The sequence below is a fragment of the Poecilia reticulata genome, linkage group LG23 (assembly GCF_000633615.1).
Source record: "Poecilia reticulata strain Guanapo linkage group LG23, Guppy_female_1.0+MT, whole genome shotgun sequence".
Taxonomy (NCBI): domain Eukaryota; kingdom Metazoa; phylum Chordata; class Actinopteri; order Cyprinodontiformes; family Poeciliidae; genus Poecilia; species Poecilia reticulata.
In genome coordinates, this window is record NC_024353.1 from 3352679 (window position 1) to 3370461 (window position 17783).

The following is a 17783-nucleotide window of genomic DNA, read 5'->3' on the forward strand; positions in this document are numbered from 1 at the left end:
TCCTTTCTCTTTTTTCATGCGCGAAGCTGGTGCAAAAACATCCATAAAAAAATAAACAAAAAATCTAGTTGGGAAAAATTCCCAATTGAACAGAAAGAAACCACTTATTTTCCACAATATTTAACGTATTCAATAAAGACATAAAACATGGTAAAAATGTATGAAGAATAAATAATAGAGGTTCAATAGAGTCTGTTTAGCAGCAGCTTTACAAGTCTGGGCCTTTTTACTCTATATAATTTACTGAAAACATTGACTTAAGAATATTCACAAAATGAAAGTTGATGCTTTGTATCAAATTGAAAAACTATGTATGTGTTCTCAGCAAGAGCAGTTATCAAAATGACTAAACTTTTTTTTTAAAGGAACGAGTTTAAATAATTTCCTTAGTATATTATTTAAAAATGTTTTATTTATTGGCCTTTAATCTAAATCCGTGATAAAAAAGAAAGAAAAATCCAAATAAAGGTCCCTATACGAGTGATACATCTGTCAAACAAAATCTTTGTTTTAACCAACTTCCTGTATTTTCCCTCGCTTGTTTTGAGAAATACGGAACATGTCGCAACGCCCCCTGCCGGTTTCTTGATACGTGTTATTGCTTGGAATGTTTTCTTTCTGTGAAGGCCATCCAATGCGAGCAACAATATTTCAGCATTAAACATACCAAAAAGGTAAAGACATAAATAAAAGTCAAGATTCTTTCAGAGTTTTTACAGTTAAAGGCTGAAATATTTGCAAAACAGTCAATAAAATAGAATATAAAAATACTGTACGAATAAAGAAAACAAACACAAGTCACAAAATAGTTTAACTTACGAAAATAACAATTGTTAACTTATTATTTTTTTCATTCGTAGTTAGAGCAGGGTTTTTTTTTCTTCTGTGGGACCAATTTCAATCGTTGGCATTTTCTTCAGATTTAGCCATGCGTCATTGGAGAAGATCCTGTCAAATCAAGAGCATAAGGGTATTACTAAACAAGTGAAAATGACATCTTTGATTCACAAACCTAAAAAGATATCCTGAAGTACTCTTACCACATCTGAGTCGTGCTGGCAAGCTGTACCGTTGCTGCTAGCAGCACTCGCAATCTCTGCTGTGATGCCGTTGTTATCATCCTGGATGCGAAGGTTAGAGAAACGATACGCTGGCATCCTGCAGAAACCACAGTCATCTGCTTGCACTCAAAGGGTAAAAAGCTGCACGCTGGGAGTGTGTATGTCTAACTCACCTGGTCCTATAAACACGTCCCTTGACGACAAGAACTGAAGAGACGATGGCCACTAGAACAACAACTGCTGCTCCTACAGACACCAGGGTCAGGACAAGCCTTTCTTTCTGGAAAAAAGAAAAAAATGATATATATTAGAGAACTCTAATCAGTACAAACAAACATTTCAACATTAAAACTATTCTTACTGGTGTGTCAAAGTGTCCAACAGAGGTGGACTTGACTGAAGGGTCAGGGCTGGGCTTAACCCCGCATGGTCGGATGATTGTCTGCACCACATCCTGAGGTGTGAACCCACCCTGACACTTGTCACTTGGGACTTTTCGGTACCTGCAAACATTGTGAGAAAACGGCGTCTTTGCTTTGTCACATTTATTAAGATTTTACATGACAGACACAAAACAAAGAAGCTGTTAACTGTGAAATCGTAAGAAAATAATACATGGTTTTGAGCCGTGTAGATGTCTAGAAACTGATATTTATGCCCCAAAATTACCTAAAATCAAACTGAGGGCGTTGATTAGCATCAGTTTTCAAGAATAGTCACAATTTCTTGATTAGGGCATAAATATTTCTGTAGTTAAACCTAACCATGCATGAAAAAGACATAATCTTTCATTTAAATAACTTTGATTATTACCCAGCAGTCAGAAGTTCGTCCTCCTCTCCATTCAGACACATCTCGAAGGTTTTGTTTGGAGTACTTGGCCGTCTCACACACTCCGAGGTGTTCACGTGACGATAGTAACCATAGTCACTGTTTTCAAAGACGATAACATGTTCACGAAAATGCCAGCAACACAACACAACCCCACTCCCTTATACAATCCTGGACTGAGATGTCGTTTTTGGCGAAGCCAATTTACGCTCTTAACCACTTGTTGAGTGTGAAATGTCTATCATTTAAGCGATAACAACCAAATTGACATACCATAAGTAGTCCTCTCTGGTGCATGGACATGGGATTTGCTTCTTAGTGACCACAAAGTTTCGCCCGTTTCTGCACACAGACTGCTTCTTCAGCCTCCTGTAGGTTTCCTTCATACCAAGGACACAACCGTTTCTCTCGGAGTTCTTTTTGTCTGTAGAATGAGCCAGCCACTCTTCATAGTCCTTCTTATTACCTATTAATAGATCAAATAAATACCCTTATAACTATAACTTGCAATGATCCTTTGCTACGAGAGGGCTTAGAATAAAAAAAAACAAGATGTATTTGTAGAAAAATCTCTTGTGGACAATGTTTAGTACAAACATTGGATCTGTGATGCTCTGGACCTTTCTGTTAGATCGTCATAAGAGTACACTAGTAATTTTATTTAAAGCTCATTTTAAAAGCAGGTGAAGCATAACTCAACTGCAATCCTTAACCTGGACATTGTTCTTGTATTCTATTGACTTTTTGCTACATTTTCTAAAAGTATCTTTGTACAGTAATGAGTTCAAAACCTCCCTTTACAGTAAAAAAAAGAAAAAGAAAAAGAAAAACAACTGCTACACTTACCACTACGTGGCAGCATGTCCTACAAATACTAAGCAGGAGATTTGGGAAAGAGCAAGCTGATCCTGGGGGTATTCCCCATTTTTCGTCATTCTTGACTTACATTCTCTGGTAATGAGGCTCTGGAAGTCGATGGTGACGGCCACCCACATCGGCTGACCGTCTTCCTCTGGCCTGAAGCCCCACACGCTGACGTTCATGGCCTTGGTGCCTGGTTCAGAGGCCAGGCCTGCGAAGAAGAAGGGCTGCTCGGTGAAGTTATACGACTTCCAGCACTGGCCTTCGTCAGTGGAGAATCTGGTGGGAAATGCCATCGGCACAGTTTAGGCACTGGATGCACTGAGTTACCAAAAGATATTTTTTGGAAGCTGTTTTTTTTGGGGGGGGAGGGTTCAACTGAATTAGGATTATTTTGCACCGCTGAATCAAAAAATGACATCCGTTTTTCTCAATCAGGTCAGGTTTTTATTCTAATTTGATTTAGAGAAATCCGATCTTCTGACTAAGTTGACGACATTTTTGTGACTTTATCAGTTAATTTCCATTAATAGTTCTCAGACAATTTTTTTTTTTGGCTGTTGACCAAGTGCTATTTTTCAAGCTTAACCAAAACCTAAGCTGCTGGTAATTTCTTTAATTACTTGATGGTCTTGACTTCTCCCTCACGGTGAACCTCCACAGCCACTATGAGACCCCCAGAGTCTAGTATGCTGTAGTGGTGAGGGCCCCTGAGGCTCCCTCTCCAGTTATACCCCCCGTCCGAGGAAACAAACACATCTGGGTGCTGAGACGATGAGAGAGAATCCCCCACAGAGCCTGACGGAGAAAAAGATAACATAATCTAAGATAACGTTAGATTCTAATCATATTTAACATAAAGAGTTCAGATTACCGTGGGCAATGACGAGACCAATGGCAGTCGGCTCAGACAGAGCGAGCATCGGAACTATTCGGTTTCTACGACTGTGCTCTCCGTGAATGTGAAGGTTACACTGTTTAAAAATAGACAACAAAGCCAGAGTTAGAAATTGAAATCGGAGAAATAAAGCCTTTTTTTTTCCCCCACACACGTTTCTTCACATACACGCTTAACATTGTCTGCGCAGTTCACGTTCTGGGGTTTCTTCAGTTGCCTCCATGTTCCTCCTCTGTTGAAGGAAATGACGGATCTTATTCGGCCATCTGCAACAGAGCAACGTTCTCAGGTCAAGTTTGATTTTTTTATTCCATCTAATGTCAGCTTAAAGTAAATACTCACAGTTTAAATACGGGAGCACAGAAATGAAAAGGTGGCAAGCTGCTTTAAAATGCAATTGAGTATTTAGGAAGAAATGGTGGCAGAAGAGCAGAAATATTGCCCGGTCCAAAACTGTGCAAAACACAGCTGGACTTTTGTTCGTTTAGGGGTTAAGATTGTATTTCTATGCCTAAAAGCTTAGGATGCATGTCATGTATGGAGTCTTTGGTGTATTTGCTTCTATTTCTTAAGAAATACCCTTTAAATAATGTTTATCTGCAGCAGGGGTGACTTGGAATAACCAAAAACATAGATTTTACTTAAAAGAAGTAGCTAAAATTTAGGAGATTTTAGTTATATCTTTCCATTTTGATACATTTTCAGATCTCGGTGTACCTCACTATGTCACTGTTTGTAAGATAATGACAACAAAAGCACTCCATAGTAATATGACGTATCAGTATCAGCAAAAATGTTTCTGCTCAGTTGCATTGATTCGATTATTGTTGGGAAGCGCGAGAAACTCACGAGTTTTTGTGAGTTGTCTTCTGTGAAGAATTTTGGTGAAGAATTAGAAATGATCTTACAGCGAAGTGCTGCTGTCCAACAATCTGAAAGTGTTTTTCCAAGCTATTTCCAAAAAGGTTAATCACAAGTGGAAAACAGTCTTGCCAGCCACCAGGTTTTTCCAGCAGTGAATGCGCAGCCTGCCTACCAGGTGCACTATGCAGGGAGGCTCCTAAAAAAAACCCTGACAACTTTAAATGGCTCCAGACAACTTGTGAACTGCTAACGCTCATTAGGGTGTAATTAGAAGAAGAGAAAGCAGCATGGCCTGCAAGGCTGCTATGAAAACATGACGGCTTCAGTTTTAAACTCTGTCTCTAAGCAAGCCACATGGCATCTGGAACCGGGGCCTATGAATAAAAGACAAATTTCAGATGTTTGACAGTTTGGTTTTGGTTAAAGCAATAAAGCCTACACATCCACACAAAGACCTTAAAGCAGCTGGTGACAGATGGGCTAGGATCTGGTCTTGTTTTGCAGCCACAGAACCATGGTAACTTGCAGACATGGAACAAGCCTTGATCCCCTCTGTGCGTTCAAAATAAAGAGTCTTAAAAAAGAGCAGGCAGGGTCTGCAGACAGCATAGTGGGTACATTTTCATTGAATGTTGGGATAAAGGACTGCTGATGATAATCCAGGCAACTAAGGCCTTTTGGCCTTAATGTGTGTCCGAGTAGAAATAGATTCTAATTTGCATGCGTAAAGGAAACCTGTGTGGGCGAAGCTCCAAAAGTAGCTCTAGTCCAGAGCTCTATATTTTCCTAAAATGAACCCTGGTACTTGTTATGAGAAGTTTGAGAGTCACAGATCTAGTCAAAGTCTTCAAATCTACATGATTGAAGTGCTCTGTCAGAACATTCACTGGCCTGTGCATTAACAAATGCCTATAAGCCACTATTAACTTAAGCAAGATTACCCTTCCATATCTAAATTTAGGATCAAATGAGCACCAAGTTATAGTTTTTTTTAACTTTTTAACCTAAACCTTCAGCCTGCAATCGGGTGTGCGTATGTTTTTTTTTTCTTTTAATAACTGTGTATTCGTGTGCATCAACAGGGGTAGAAGAGAAAAGCTTGGTAGAGAAACTTACCGATATCTAGTTTATTAGTTAGATAAACTCCCCTCAGTGAGGTGATGTTGGTGAAATCGCTCTTCCTGTGTCCGTCAAACAGGTGTCGTTCCAGCGACTTGGAGAACAATATCCCACGGTCATCTGACGTGTACATGGTTCCAAAGAAGGTGTCTGAGATGAAACCAAACAACATGATGCTGTAACAGGAATGTCAAGTGGCGGCCATGGTTTGATTGTGTTTTAAATCTTTTGTTAAGACGTTAGGCGTGAAATTAATACGGAAGACCTGCACAGGTCATGACACGCTGACACAAAGGATAACCCAAGACGTCCGAACGTCATTAAGCCTTTGTTATGAATGTGGATCTTAAATACACGTGTCGGCTGAAAGCTTAAAGGACAAAGACGGTTGAGAGATGGAATGGATGTCATGAAGCGTTTGTGCTTGTCCTGCTTGTGTAACGCCCTCATCCACAGGCAAGATTACCGGTTTTTGCAACGCTACCTAATTCTGCTTCCTCGTAGCCAGCAAGAGATAAGGCCCCCCTGCTGTGCCCACATGTCTCCCTTATTTATCTCTGCAGTTGAAAAGTCCCACTGAGCTGATTTTAGAGCACCGACTGGAGCAGATGTAGGCTTGATAGGAAAACAATTACAAAAGCTTTAGCTAGTGAGACAAATATAGAGTAAGGGAAGGAAACAAGGCAACAGGGAGGGAAATGATTAGAAAACTGGAGTTGGGTGAATTATCAAAGTGGATGTCTTGTGGGCGTCACAGAACCAGTGAAACCAGTTCAGTCTTTCTTGTCGACGTTTTTCATCACTATAACAAAAGTAGCTGAAAAAGATACGAACTGTCACGTGGCTTCGATATATTTTCAAGCGCGAATGAGTCGGTCGCGTTTTAGCATTTCTGGGGCCACGCTTTCTGTCTCGGAGGAAGAGATTAACTCAGGCCCGTGTTTTTTTGTGCGGTACCTCCTGGGTTGTCCACATGCATGAAGAGCATGTCCTCATCTCCGTCCAGGATGGAGTAAAACTGCAAACACACGCACAAATTGAGAGAGAGAGAGAGACAGTGTGAGGGTAAAAAAATGTAGAACTGCAACTTTGTTTTTTTTTTTCTTCATTTTGATGACTTCTTTATAAACAGAGTCTAATCATTGTCAGACAACGCCTGTGTTTGCAGTGTCAACACGACGTGCGGGTATAAGTTTCACTGGGGCAGGTGTGCATTCAGGGAGTGTTGGAATAAGGGAGACGTGGCCTTTCCAGTTTTACCTCAAACCAGCTTCTGTAAATAATTGTCTAGTGAACTAAAGCATGTGGAAATCTTAGAATGCATTTGTACAAGACAAATATCTGGAGCTGTTTTAGAAGGAGAGATTTTTAATCACCATTTTCACCAGATGAACCGATATCGCTTTCAAAAAAAAAAAAACTAGGATCACTTTCTTTACTGATTTCTGTGGTATTTTTAGTTGAAAATTCTTGTTTTCAAAACTATGATGTGATCAAGGAAGAGTTCAACTCAAGTGAAAAAGGATATAAAATTTTTTAAATATTTTTTCTACTTATAAAAAATATATATAATATACAAATCCACAGGAACTACCCCAATTCAAATTATTCCAATACATCCACTTATACAGCAGCAGCGAATGTCATCTCAAGGAAATATAAGAATAAGTGTGTAAGTTTTATCAATACACAATAAACTGGAACCACACTGAAATGTTATAAAGATAATTACTGGTGACTCTTATCAACATGTTAGCCTCCAACACTTGAAAACAGCACAAGTTTATACAAGTACGTGTAGATAAATACCTATCCTGGAATGAAAACAGATTTGGATCAACAACTAAAATTCCCAAGCAACAAATCCAAGCCTTTTTCTTACCTGCTCTGTTGATGCGGAAGGCAGAAGTGCCTGACTGAAGGTCTCTCCTTGGTCCGATGAAAAATACATGACCCGAGGAGACCTCTGGGGGAAACGAACACGGCGTTATCCAACATACACCAAGGGAGGGCAGCTGAAGCACCCCAGCACTATGGGATAACGTCGAGTCCTTTCGTCTTACCGGGTCCTCCATCACAGAGAAGAAGAGAAAGGCTCCAATGTAGCCAAAACTGAAGACGTCCTCGTGAATTATGGTGAAGGTCTTCCCGAAATCCTTCGTCCTCTTCAACACTAAATCTCCTCTTTCTTCTGCTTCAACTAATAAAAGAATAAAATTAGATTTTGCTTCCTAGTGAGTTAGTCAGCCCTCACATTACGTAAAAACTCGATTGATACAGTTTAATGAGGAGTCACATTAAACCTGAGGTGATTGTGTCTAATAAGTTGTGATTTTTTTAAACATATATTACTTTTGTTATGTGGTTTCCCTGCTGTTGTAGTTACTTGTGACACACTGCAAACTCAACTTTCCCACCTTTTTATACATAACCCAGGTATAATGAACTCAAATTCTGTTTATGCTTTTGGTTTTAGATGGAAACCCCGAGGCCAGTGGAGCTCATCTCACCCTCCCTTGGAAGGGTGGGTGAGATGAGCTCTCTCTCCAGGAACAAATAAACTAACAAAACATGACGCTGAATGTCTTTGTTCAAGTTGTCGAGCTACAGATCTGAGTTAAAATAGTTTAATTTTCAGGATTTCATGTGGACAGTCACTGGCTGACACAAAACAATCACTCTGCTGAGCTTTGATCAATCTGATTTTTTTCCCCAAAAGCCTCCAAGCCTCTTTCAGAACTGGAAATACCCTCATCTGTGGACGTCGCTCCATAAAACTACCAAAAGGCATTTCAAGTGAAGATGTGTGACTTCCCTTTTAAGACTTTCTTGCTTCTTACCTGCATCAACCCGGCTGCAGCTGAAGAACAGATTTGTGCCTGCTCCCCTGATGGAAACAGGAAGTTACCAACGTTACACAGAATGTCACAAGATTCTTGTAAGGGACGTTTTTTTGTTTTGTTTTCTGGAGGGTTCTCCTTTTCTGTAGCGCATGACATCTTGCAAAGCAATGTGTTCTAATAGCCAGATGCTTTGTAATTATGTTTTATCTCAGCCCTTTAATCTGCGCTGACTAACGCTGCTTCCTGTTTATCCTCACCATGAGAAAGAATGCACTGCCTCGTGAACTTTTGTCCATCTAGCGCCAAAGTCCAGTGAGAGCCAAAGACTGTCCTGCAAAGTCAGGAAAAGAGCCGTGTTTGTTTTTTCTTTAAGGTGTGTTCTCGACGTGTTGACAGTGTGTCGGCTGAGAGTATTCAACAAGGCGTGGGAAACCGAAGATGGAAAAACATGAGCAGGGAAGTGAAGGGTTTGAAAGACTCACGTCTATGCTGAGGGCCACCAAGAAGTCGGGGTTGAAGAAGTGGTAAGTAATGGACTGATCCAGGTGGAAGGGCAGCTGGGTGGATTTGAAAGTTGCTCCGGCGTCCGTAGAGGTGAAGATGATCCCTCCCGGGTTGTCCACTATGGGAATGTCTGCAGTCAGTATCACCTGCAATGGAAATGGGTCGAGAGCAGATATGAGCTGGATCAGTTATCATGCTCACAAGGCCAAGAAACACTATTCACAGAGCTTGAACTTTTCACAGTTTTTCCACATTATGCTGCACTATTTTTGGGGGGAATTTTCTTCAATGGACCAACAACACGTTGTGCATAATTATGAGATCTGGTTTCCACAGAGGAGTGGCTAGAAGAAAACCACTGTTCAAAGCATCGTCAAAGTAATCGCTTGGACGAAGGGCTCTGGTCAGTTGAGACCAAAATTGAACTTTATGGTTTTAATCAAATTCTTTCCAGCTTCTCAAAAAAAAATAAATAAATTTGCCACACTGATTGGATGTGTGGAAACAGAAGACATTGGTAGGGTTGATTTTGACAACAATGGAGGTGTCTTCACACCTTTTGCAGTTTGACTTCTTCTAGAACCTCACAGCGTTTCCCCAGAGTTTCCAATGTCCCCAATCCTTAGAATGGCGTCAACCGAAAGGACGGAGGAGTTCAACATAGAAATCCCCACGTTAAGCAGCACTGACTGTCTTTTTAAAGTTTGCGAACAAACTGATGGCTATATACTGTTAACTCACTGAGCTCCCGGGTCCAACACTGATTCCAAGCTCCTCTTTGATGAAGGTGTGGTTGATGCGGTGGGAGATATCGTGAAAGGACTTGCCATAATCTGTGCTGTTGATAAATAAGAAGGACATTTATTGTAACTCTGTGCTGAGTGGAAGGGACGTGCAGGTTAAATTTGGACTCGCCTTCGGTAAAGTCGAGATGAGCCTCCTGCCAGGTAAGAATCGAGCGGAGCGCTGATTGTCGACAGCACCAGGATCACCTGAGGCACGAAGAAACCTCGTGTGAGTGGGGGCGACTCTTAAGATTAACCCTAAACTCACGAGAGTGTTTCCTGAAACTCTCGCAATAAAAATGAGTTGTGTTGATTTATTTATTCAAATAATCATGAAAAATTTGTTTCAGACTAAAAGCACCACAGAGATCAACTTCAAACAGTGGAGCTTAATCTGTAGCCATCAGATTAAGTTCAAAACTTAGTGTGTGATATTTGAGTTTATGTTTCACAAGTAATGTTGAAAACATTACAATAACAATTTATTAGACAATACTACTAATACGAATCTTTATACATGTATATGCTTAGTTATGACTTATGTTTTAGTATGTGCTTCTAATTTTTTGCTGTTTTCTTGGTGCACAACCACATTTCTTCAGTCTCTTGTGTGTTTTACGTCTGCATATCTGTTTTAACTAGAGCAAGCCACACAAATAATTATCTGCACATCTAGTTGGATTATTTCAATATTTGTTTGACTAATAACAGCAAACTTCTACTTTCGTACAAACCGGATATTTATGCTTTAAAATGGAAATCTGCATATGAGCATAAAGAAGATCAAATAGGACACTCACTCCTGTACCGTCGCCCACCCACGTGAGAATCACGTGGGAGCCGTCGTCACCATTAAACCCTGTCTAGGAGGAAAAGGGGGACAAAAATGTTCAAGTATCATTGACGTCAGTAATGAGTCAAACTTCTTCCATTCTCCTGATACATTTCATTTAATTAAAAAAAACAAAAACATCAACATATTTTTAAAATCATTAATCAGCCTCTCTTTTGTGCTGCATGTCTAGGCTTAAATAGATCTTAAGTACTTATTAACAGGCGACTCTCTTCATGCTCTCACCTCCTGTGTGTTATCGTCCAGAATCTTGTGTTCAGTCGGGGTGAGGGGAAGCTGGCAGGAGGCGAAGGCCGGACCGCGAGAAGGGTTCGAGGAGTCTGTGGAGCCGCTGGTGTCCCTCTGGAGGCGTGGGGCCCGTTGGCCCCGCTGGAAAGCGACCATTCTTCCCCAGGGACCGCCGCTGCTGCTGCTGCTGCTCCCCTCGGCTAAGAGAAGGAGGGCAATGTGGAGCCCACCGAGGAGCACAGTGGTCCAGATCATGTCAGCAGAGAGAGTGGACACTCGGAGGAAGGAAGAGTTATGGTGACCTGTGTCCCTGCAGATACTGGCTCAGCTGAAGGTGTTGCGGTATGAAAGCAAGCCCCGGGGGGGTGGGGAGTGCTTGAACGGGTCATTAACATAAAAAAGTGCTGTGTTAAGAGAGCAGGTGCTTCTACCCGTATCCATTTGACCTACAGGAAGGATTTCAATTTCAACAGAAGATGTGAAACGCATCCACCGTATGTTTTTGCTTCTTCTTTTTTTTCATGTTTCATAACTTTTTGTTGATGTAAAAGGCATTTATTCTTTTTTTGTTCACAGTTTTTCCCTGTGTTTTTCATTTGAACCCTTATTACTACATTACTTTTATTCCCGCTTGTTAAAACACTTTCGAAAGTCAATGTTTTCCATGAGGTAAAGAGATTTTTTTATTTCATGTAACAACATGCCGTATGGGAATTTAAGTTAATTTTGATTATTATTGGTTACACTAAACGCATCCCCAACATTGTTGGAGTTTTCCTCCATTAGCAGGGGAAGCTCCAGAAGGTTGTTGGTAAAAAGCTGTGTGTTGATATAATTCCGTATACAAGCATTTTAATGGAAAGTTTAATGGAAGAGAAGCAGCTGGTTTTCATTGCTGTTGATAGAGAAACTAAGTTCAATTAAGTGACATGTTGCAATCCTAAAAGCCACTCCTGAACCAGAGACAGGGCAAGAAGTGCCTCATATGCGCTAAAAACTAAAAGGATTTGATTGCTACTTTGTAATCTTAAATCTTTTGGATTTGGATATTAAGCAGAATCTGGAAGAAGAGGATGGCATCATCTGCTGGTTTTGGTCCACGGTGGTTTATTAAGCCAATGTGTCAGCAGAGAAATTTACCAGAAGGTCATTTCATGCTTTCCTTGGCTTATCAGTTTAACGAAGATGCAGATTTCATCCCACCTGGACTCCGTACCCACCCACATTACCAAATGTATCCACATGGGGTCCAATAACCATGGCAAAGCTTGAAATTCGCTTTCTGGATCCTAACTGCATAGAAAATCTTTTTTTTAACAAGGATCTTTTTATTGGTCTTTGATAATGTGAGAATTTTCTAAGAAACTGAGTTTTGGAGTTTCACAACCAAAATTTGATGAGATAACTGAATACTGAAATAACTATAATGAATACTGAATACTGTGTGAAATGACTCTATAGCCTAAATGGGTTCCACTTTTAAATAAAAGATAATTATGATTAAAATATATTTTTAGCCTGTTTCTGTTGTAGTATATAAAAAAAAATCAACAGACAGGGTCGACTATTTTTTCACGTATGATCGCCCGGGGTGAGCATAAAGTGCAGAAAGATTCTGACGTCTGACGCACAAGTTCTCACCCCGCTTTTGCTTACGCAAATGTTGAAAGTGAGGACATGTACTGACAAGGAGTAAATATTTAAGAAACTTCTTTCAATAGAAAAACCCTCCTATGAGGATACATTTAGCAGTGGTCCTGCCAACAAAGCGCAGCTGTCTTGCTGCCGGCTGTATCCAGGTTAAATCTCTAGCCAAGAGAAGCACGTATACAGTAAACGACATTTCGGGTGGATGAGTGTTGTTCGGATGTGCATGTCATCATTAAGTTTTGGGAGCGGCAACAGATGCAACCTCACACAGTAGGTGACTAATGGCTCGTAAAACGGGGGCGATGATGGACGTAAAACCACAACATAAATGAAGAAAAGTGTAAGATGATAAACTTCCTTTTGGGTAGGAATCCACACGTATACATACAATAATCTGTCGGCCGAGATGCTGACTTTTTAAAACAAACCTTCAAATATATCGAAGCCAGCAAACTAAAAACCTGAACTGTTGACAGGATGGATACATGCTAAAACGATGTTTATGCCCAGTTCTGAGCCTAACATCTGAAAACTGCAGCTGAAAACAACACTGATTGGATTGGTCAATATTTTCCGATCTGTTATTATCCAATTATAGTGAGTCAGTTTCCCGTTTTTAGATGGCCCGGTTTTGTCTTCTGCTTCTTATAGCCCATATATTTTTCAGGGCACGGTCTACTGTGCATTCAGAGATCATATTTTGTATATCTTGACTGGTTATTGGGGCATGCCATAGCAATGCATAGGGAGAGCAGTGAATTAGTGTGGTTATTAAAATGAAACTTACTGAAAATTTCCAAAATAAAAGCCTGCAGATTCCTCTCATGTCAGTGCACCGACGTAATATTTAGCTTTTTTATGTATTCTTTCTCAGGATAGTGAACTGCTAACATTAGCACAATCTTTAGCATTTCACTGGCCCCACTAGTGCACTGCCTTGCACAGCAAGCCTTTTTGCTAAAGTTAGCTATTAGCTAATTTTCTTACTTATTAGCAATGTTTAGTATACTGAATGGAGTAAGTCAATGACAGAGAACATGTGAGTGATGCTCCACATGCGACTGATAGTCTTCACGCTAATATTAGCATTTTGGCTCATTTTAGCTTATGCATTCATTTTAACATACTTAATGGTGCAGGTAGAGCTTAGTCCACATGCTTCTGACTCGCCACAGGTTATTGACTACATTGCAGCTTTCTTTAGCATTAATGCAAATTTTTGGCGTCAAAACGCTGGGTCCAAGCCAATGGGTACACTTTGGCATGCCCCGTAAAATTTTTGCAGGAATTTTCTAGTTTGAGTTACTGTTGTGGCTTTATCAGCTCAAACAATGCTCTCCATTCTGCTCTTACCTCTGAAAACAAAAAGGCATTTTTAACCATTGGGTCTTTGCTTTTTTTTTCTTATATTTTCCCCAACCACTCTCCGCAATCCCAGAGATGGTTGGTGATATGAAAACCCCAATATTTCAGCAGTTTCTGAAAAACAAAGACAAGCTTGTTTCGCTCCGATAATCGTGCCCAATGCTCTAAGTCACTTAAATCCTTTCCTTCCTCTTGTCAAGTCGTCTTCAGCATCTGTCCTTCTCTTTTTCTCTCTCTATCTAAAAAGGGTTCAGGTAAATGTCAACAAGCAAATGTTAAAACTGCTTCACACAACGAGAAGAGGAAACCGTCGTTTTTGAGTATTTGATGAGGCATGTATAGCAAAATGTGAAATGGAGAAGCTTTGAGTCAACACCGATGACTGGTCTTGTGTATGCGACAATCTCAGCGCCGCTGAGAGAATAACCTTTTTTAAAGGCTATTTTTTTTAACCTTTAAAAAGAAAATAATAAAAACAGATTCCCCCACCCACTACTTATTAAAACCAGTTGGTGTAGGTTTCAAGCATTCGTCGACACACAAGAACACATTCAATAGGGTCAACACTATTGCGTCAATAAGTCTCTTACGTTTGAATCTGATGATTCACTATTCAGGATTTCTATTTGCTCTAACTTGTAGATTTTCCATTTATCTGTTCCCCGAACCTATAAGAAAATCATCAGAACCACAGTAAATACACAGAACAACAGTCCAAGTACCGGTTAAACAACTATTCTCACAAAAGGGATCAAAGAAATAAATTTCTCTCCCCATAAATTAAGCTGCTATTGCGCACTTCTTTTTTTTCCTTCAGACTGAGTCTGGACCTGTTGAAGGTCTTTGATGCAACCCTACTGATTTATTGCTCCAGTAAATCATGTCTTAAAGAGAGGTTGTGATGAATTTACACTTGCTAAACAATTAAAAAGAAGGTATTTTATTTCAGAAACAGCTATAAAAACATTCTAGTTTTAGTGCAAATTGTTCAGTAGTGCTGCTACATCTGTTACAGCTTTGTAGTTGCTCTGAAAAATAGCTGCACAACATCTTTTTTTTTTTTTTTAACCGTAGACAAAGAAAAAGACAAAACTTCCCCTGGGAAGAAAAATATATACAGTCCAAGTCTCCTTAAAGCGAAGCAAAGATCCAACATCACAAAGTTTCTCGTCAGCCAATGTTTCTCGTCACAGATCCTCTTCGCACGTGGGCCCCGGAGGGGATCTGCCTCTGTGTCTGGTGGTCCAGTCCGTGGATGTAGTGGTGGTTCTGAGCGTACATGAGTCCCCCGAAGGAGTCGGCAATCCCATAAATAAAAGCCAGTAAGGAGAGTGCGGTTCCAATGGCGTAGAGCTTGAGTACCGCAGCAGCCAGCATGATGGCCATGCTTGGTTACCTTCAACAACAACAAAAAAAAAAACATCATGTTACACGTTTTCACCAGCAAAATCTAAAAATTGAGACGTGAATGTTGAGCCCCACATACTCTAATACCCCTAAATACAATCCAGTGTGCGAGAAGTCAATGCGAAGACATACACCTCAGACTTACCAAGAATATGGCTGTTGTAGCAGAACAAACACATCGAGCATTTCACAAAGTTGCAAAATTAGGTGCAACTCATTGGAGCACAAAACTGAACTTTTTCACCAGCATGCAAAATGCTAAGAAAATGAATAACACATCAACAACAACAAAACCATTATCATAGCACGGTGCTGTAGGAAAGCTGTGAGAGAGTTGCTGTCCAAACCAAAATCCAACCTAGAATATATGTGGGAAGATTTGACAATGAATGTTTACAGATGCTCCCCGAATCTCCATCCAGTCTGATTTAACTCGGGACATTTGGGTCAGGATGGTTCTGCAAAGGTGGCTGCATCCAAATCCCATACACAGAAAAAATATATTACAAATAAATATGTTTTAAAAACCCGAAAATCACCCCCCGCCTAAAAAAAAAAAAAAAAATCATCTATCAATGTATTTCCACGCTACAGTTTCTCGCTACGATACTCTACTGCCTAAAATCCACAGTCACAAACCGTGAGGATGCGACCGATCGATGCATGAAACACATCGGAAGCGAAACGGAAACCTTTTAGTAGCATCATGTGCGCGTAGTCGCTGTAGATTTATTTATTTAAATTTTTTTTGTAGCTCTAAAAGGTGAACTTAATCACAAGGAGCCGACACCGAACGCGACAGTAACAGAACATGCGGAACGTGGTTCCTTAAGTAAAACGGAAGACCGGACAAATTGCTTGCGAGACAGCGAGCAGAGCTTGCAGTGCGGGTTTGTCTGTTCGCCGACGTGACAAGAAATCCACATACCAGTGATCAACAGATGTTTCTGTCCTCGCTTTCTCCTCGGCAGATGTGTGGGGGACCGAACAGAACAGCTGTAAAGTCCGTGTGAAAGGCTCAGCACAGAACTGGGCTGCCTCTCTCTCTCTCTCTCTCTCTCTCTCTCTCTCTCTCTCTCTGTTGCTGGAGCCTATCGTGTAACAGTTACTTCCTGACGGGTTTTTCCACGGGAGGTTTTTTTTTTTTTTTTTCTGAAATACCTAATTAAAATTCGCATTCAAGTCCTCGTTCGTTTATTTGTGAGTCATTCAGCACTCATTACATGGTTTGATGAGTCTGTACAACGCTTCGTCGCTATCAACCACATCACAAAAGACATCAATTATTCTTCCCTAGAGTAGCATGTCACTGCAAGAACATTTAGGTTCATTCTTGACTTTCCCCTCGCAGCTTTTCACTCTATCCAGGGCCGGAGCAAAAACCCGAGGCTGACTTCTTATGCCAGGTCCCCACACTCTGAACACTTCATAAAAACCTATAAGACTGATGTTCACAGTTTTTCATAAAATAATTAAAAAATGACAAAAACTAGGAGGGTTTAAAAAGTACTCCAAATTCTGAAGGGTACACGCAACAGATCCAAGCTGTTGTGGACGGGAGAGTATTATTTGAAATATATTTCTTGTCATAAAGATTTTTGAAAAGTGAGAGTTTGCGTCATATTTGACTCCTGCTAACAAAATAAAACTTGACTTCTAAAGTCTGCTTTGGTTAAATTTGAGCAAAAACATCTAAGCTACTGACCTAAAACAGCCAGGCCTGACCTACATGGAAAGTGTTGGCCCTCTTGTCTCTGCATGTTTCTCTCCAGATGCTTTGCAATTTGTTCGGGAACATACACAAGCATTTTATAAACGAGGAGTGCCATTTGGCTTCATCTGAATTAGATTTTTAATTTACCATTTATTATTTTTGCTTTTTTTTTTTTTTTGTTACTCTTAAATGATTCGGAATATTATTCAAAGTTAAAGAAAACGTTCACTTTACTTTTCAAGTAATTTTTTTTATTATTAAGGAAAAAGCTGTACAAACCAATATGATTCTACTTGGACAGGTAGCTGCCTCTTGAGTCAATAACTAGTTGTTATAAATAACTTTAAAACTCCATCTCTCACCAGCTGTTGCTACCAAAGGTAGCAGAACATGTTATTTGGCCGAGGTGCTCATTTAAATTTTACACGTGAGGCCGTGTAGGCTTGGAAAGCTATTTTGCCTCCATAAATGAAATTATCATTTGAAAACATTTTGAATTCGCTAAAGTTATCTTTGTCTGATATTAAAGAATTTTGATCATCTGAAACATAAGACAAAAGAAGAAGAAAAAAAAGCAAAATGCTAAAATCTACACAGTAAAAACTTCATACCAAAGTATGTAATCCTGGATCACACAAAAACAGAGAAAGAGGCCAAAAATGAGAATGTCACTCTATAAGCAAACATAAAGATGAATGTGACACTTTAAAAGGAACTTGCTTTAACATTTAGCAGAAGTATTAAAATTCAGATTTTTGGAGCCAACCACAGATATAAGTGAAATGAAGCCCTCATTGGTT

At 40.0% G+C, this 17783-nt stretch overlaps 1 protein-coding gene and 1 long non-coding RNA gene across 2 annotated transcripts; both read right to left on the reverse strand.

Annotated features, from left to right (window-relative positions):
- Positions 1–450: 450 nt before the first annotated feature.
- Positions 451–12259, reverse strand: LOC103459212 (sortilin). The gene is made up of 21 exons (XM_008400587.2): positions 10845–12259; positions 10567–10629; positions 9897–9973; positions 9723–9819; positions 8960–9127; positions 8735–8808; positions 8475–8521; positions 7698–7834; positions 7517–7600; positions 6592–6652; positions 5632–5784; positions 3820–3917; positions 3628–3727; positions 3377–3551; positions 2839–3032; positions 2166–2358; positions 1875–1991; positions 1423–1564; positions 1235–1341; positions 1041–1158; positions 451–948 (listed from the first exon to the last, which is right to left on the reverse strand). The coding sequence occupies exons 1-21, from the start codon at positions 11100–11102 to the stop codon at positions 934–936; spliced, it is 2478 nt and encodes an 825-aa protein (XP_008398809.1). The 5' UTR covers positions 11103–12259; the 3' UTR covers positions 451–933.
- Positions 12260–14786: 2527 nt separating this feature from the next.
- Positions 14787–16322, reverse strand: LOC103459215 (uncharacterized). The gene is made up of 2 exons (XR_532693.2): positions 16198–16322; positions 14787–15258 (listed from the first exon to the last, which is right to left on the reverse strand). It is a non-coding gene; the product is annotated as an uncharacterized LOC103459215 (long non-coding RNA).
- Positions 16323–17783: the final 1461 nt, after the last annotated feature.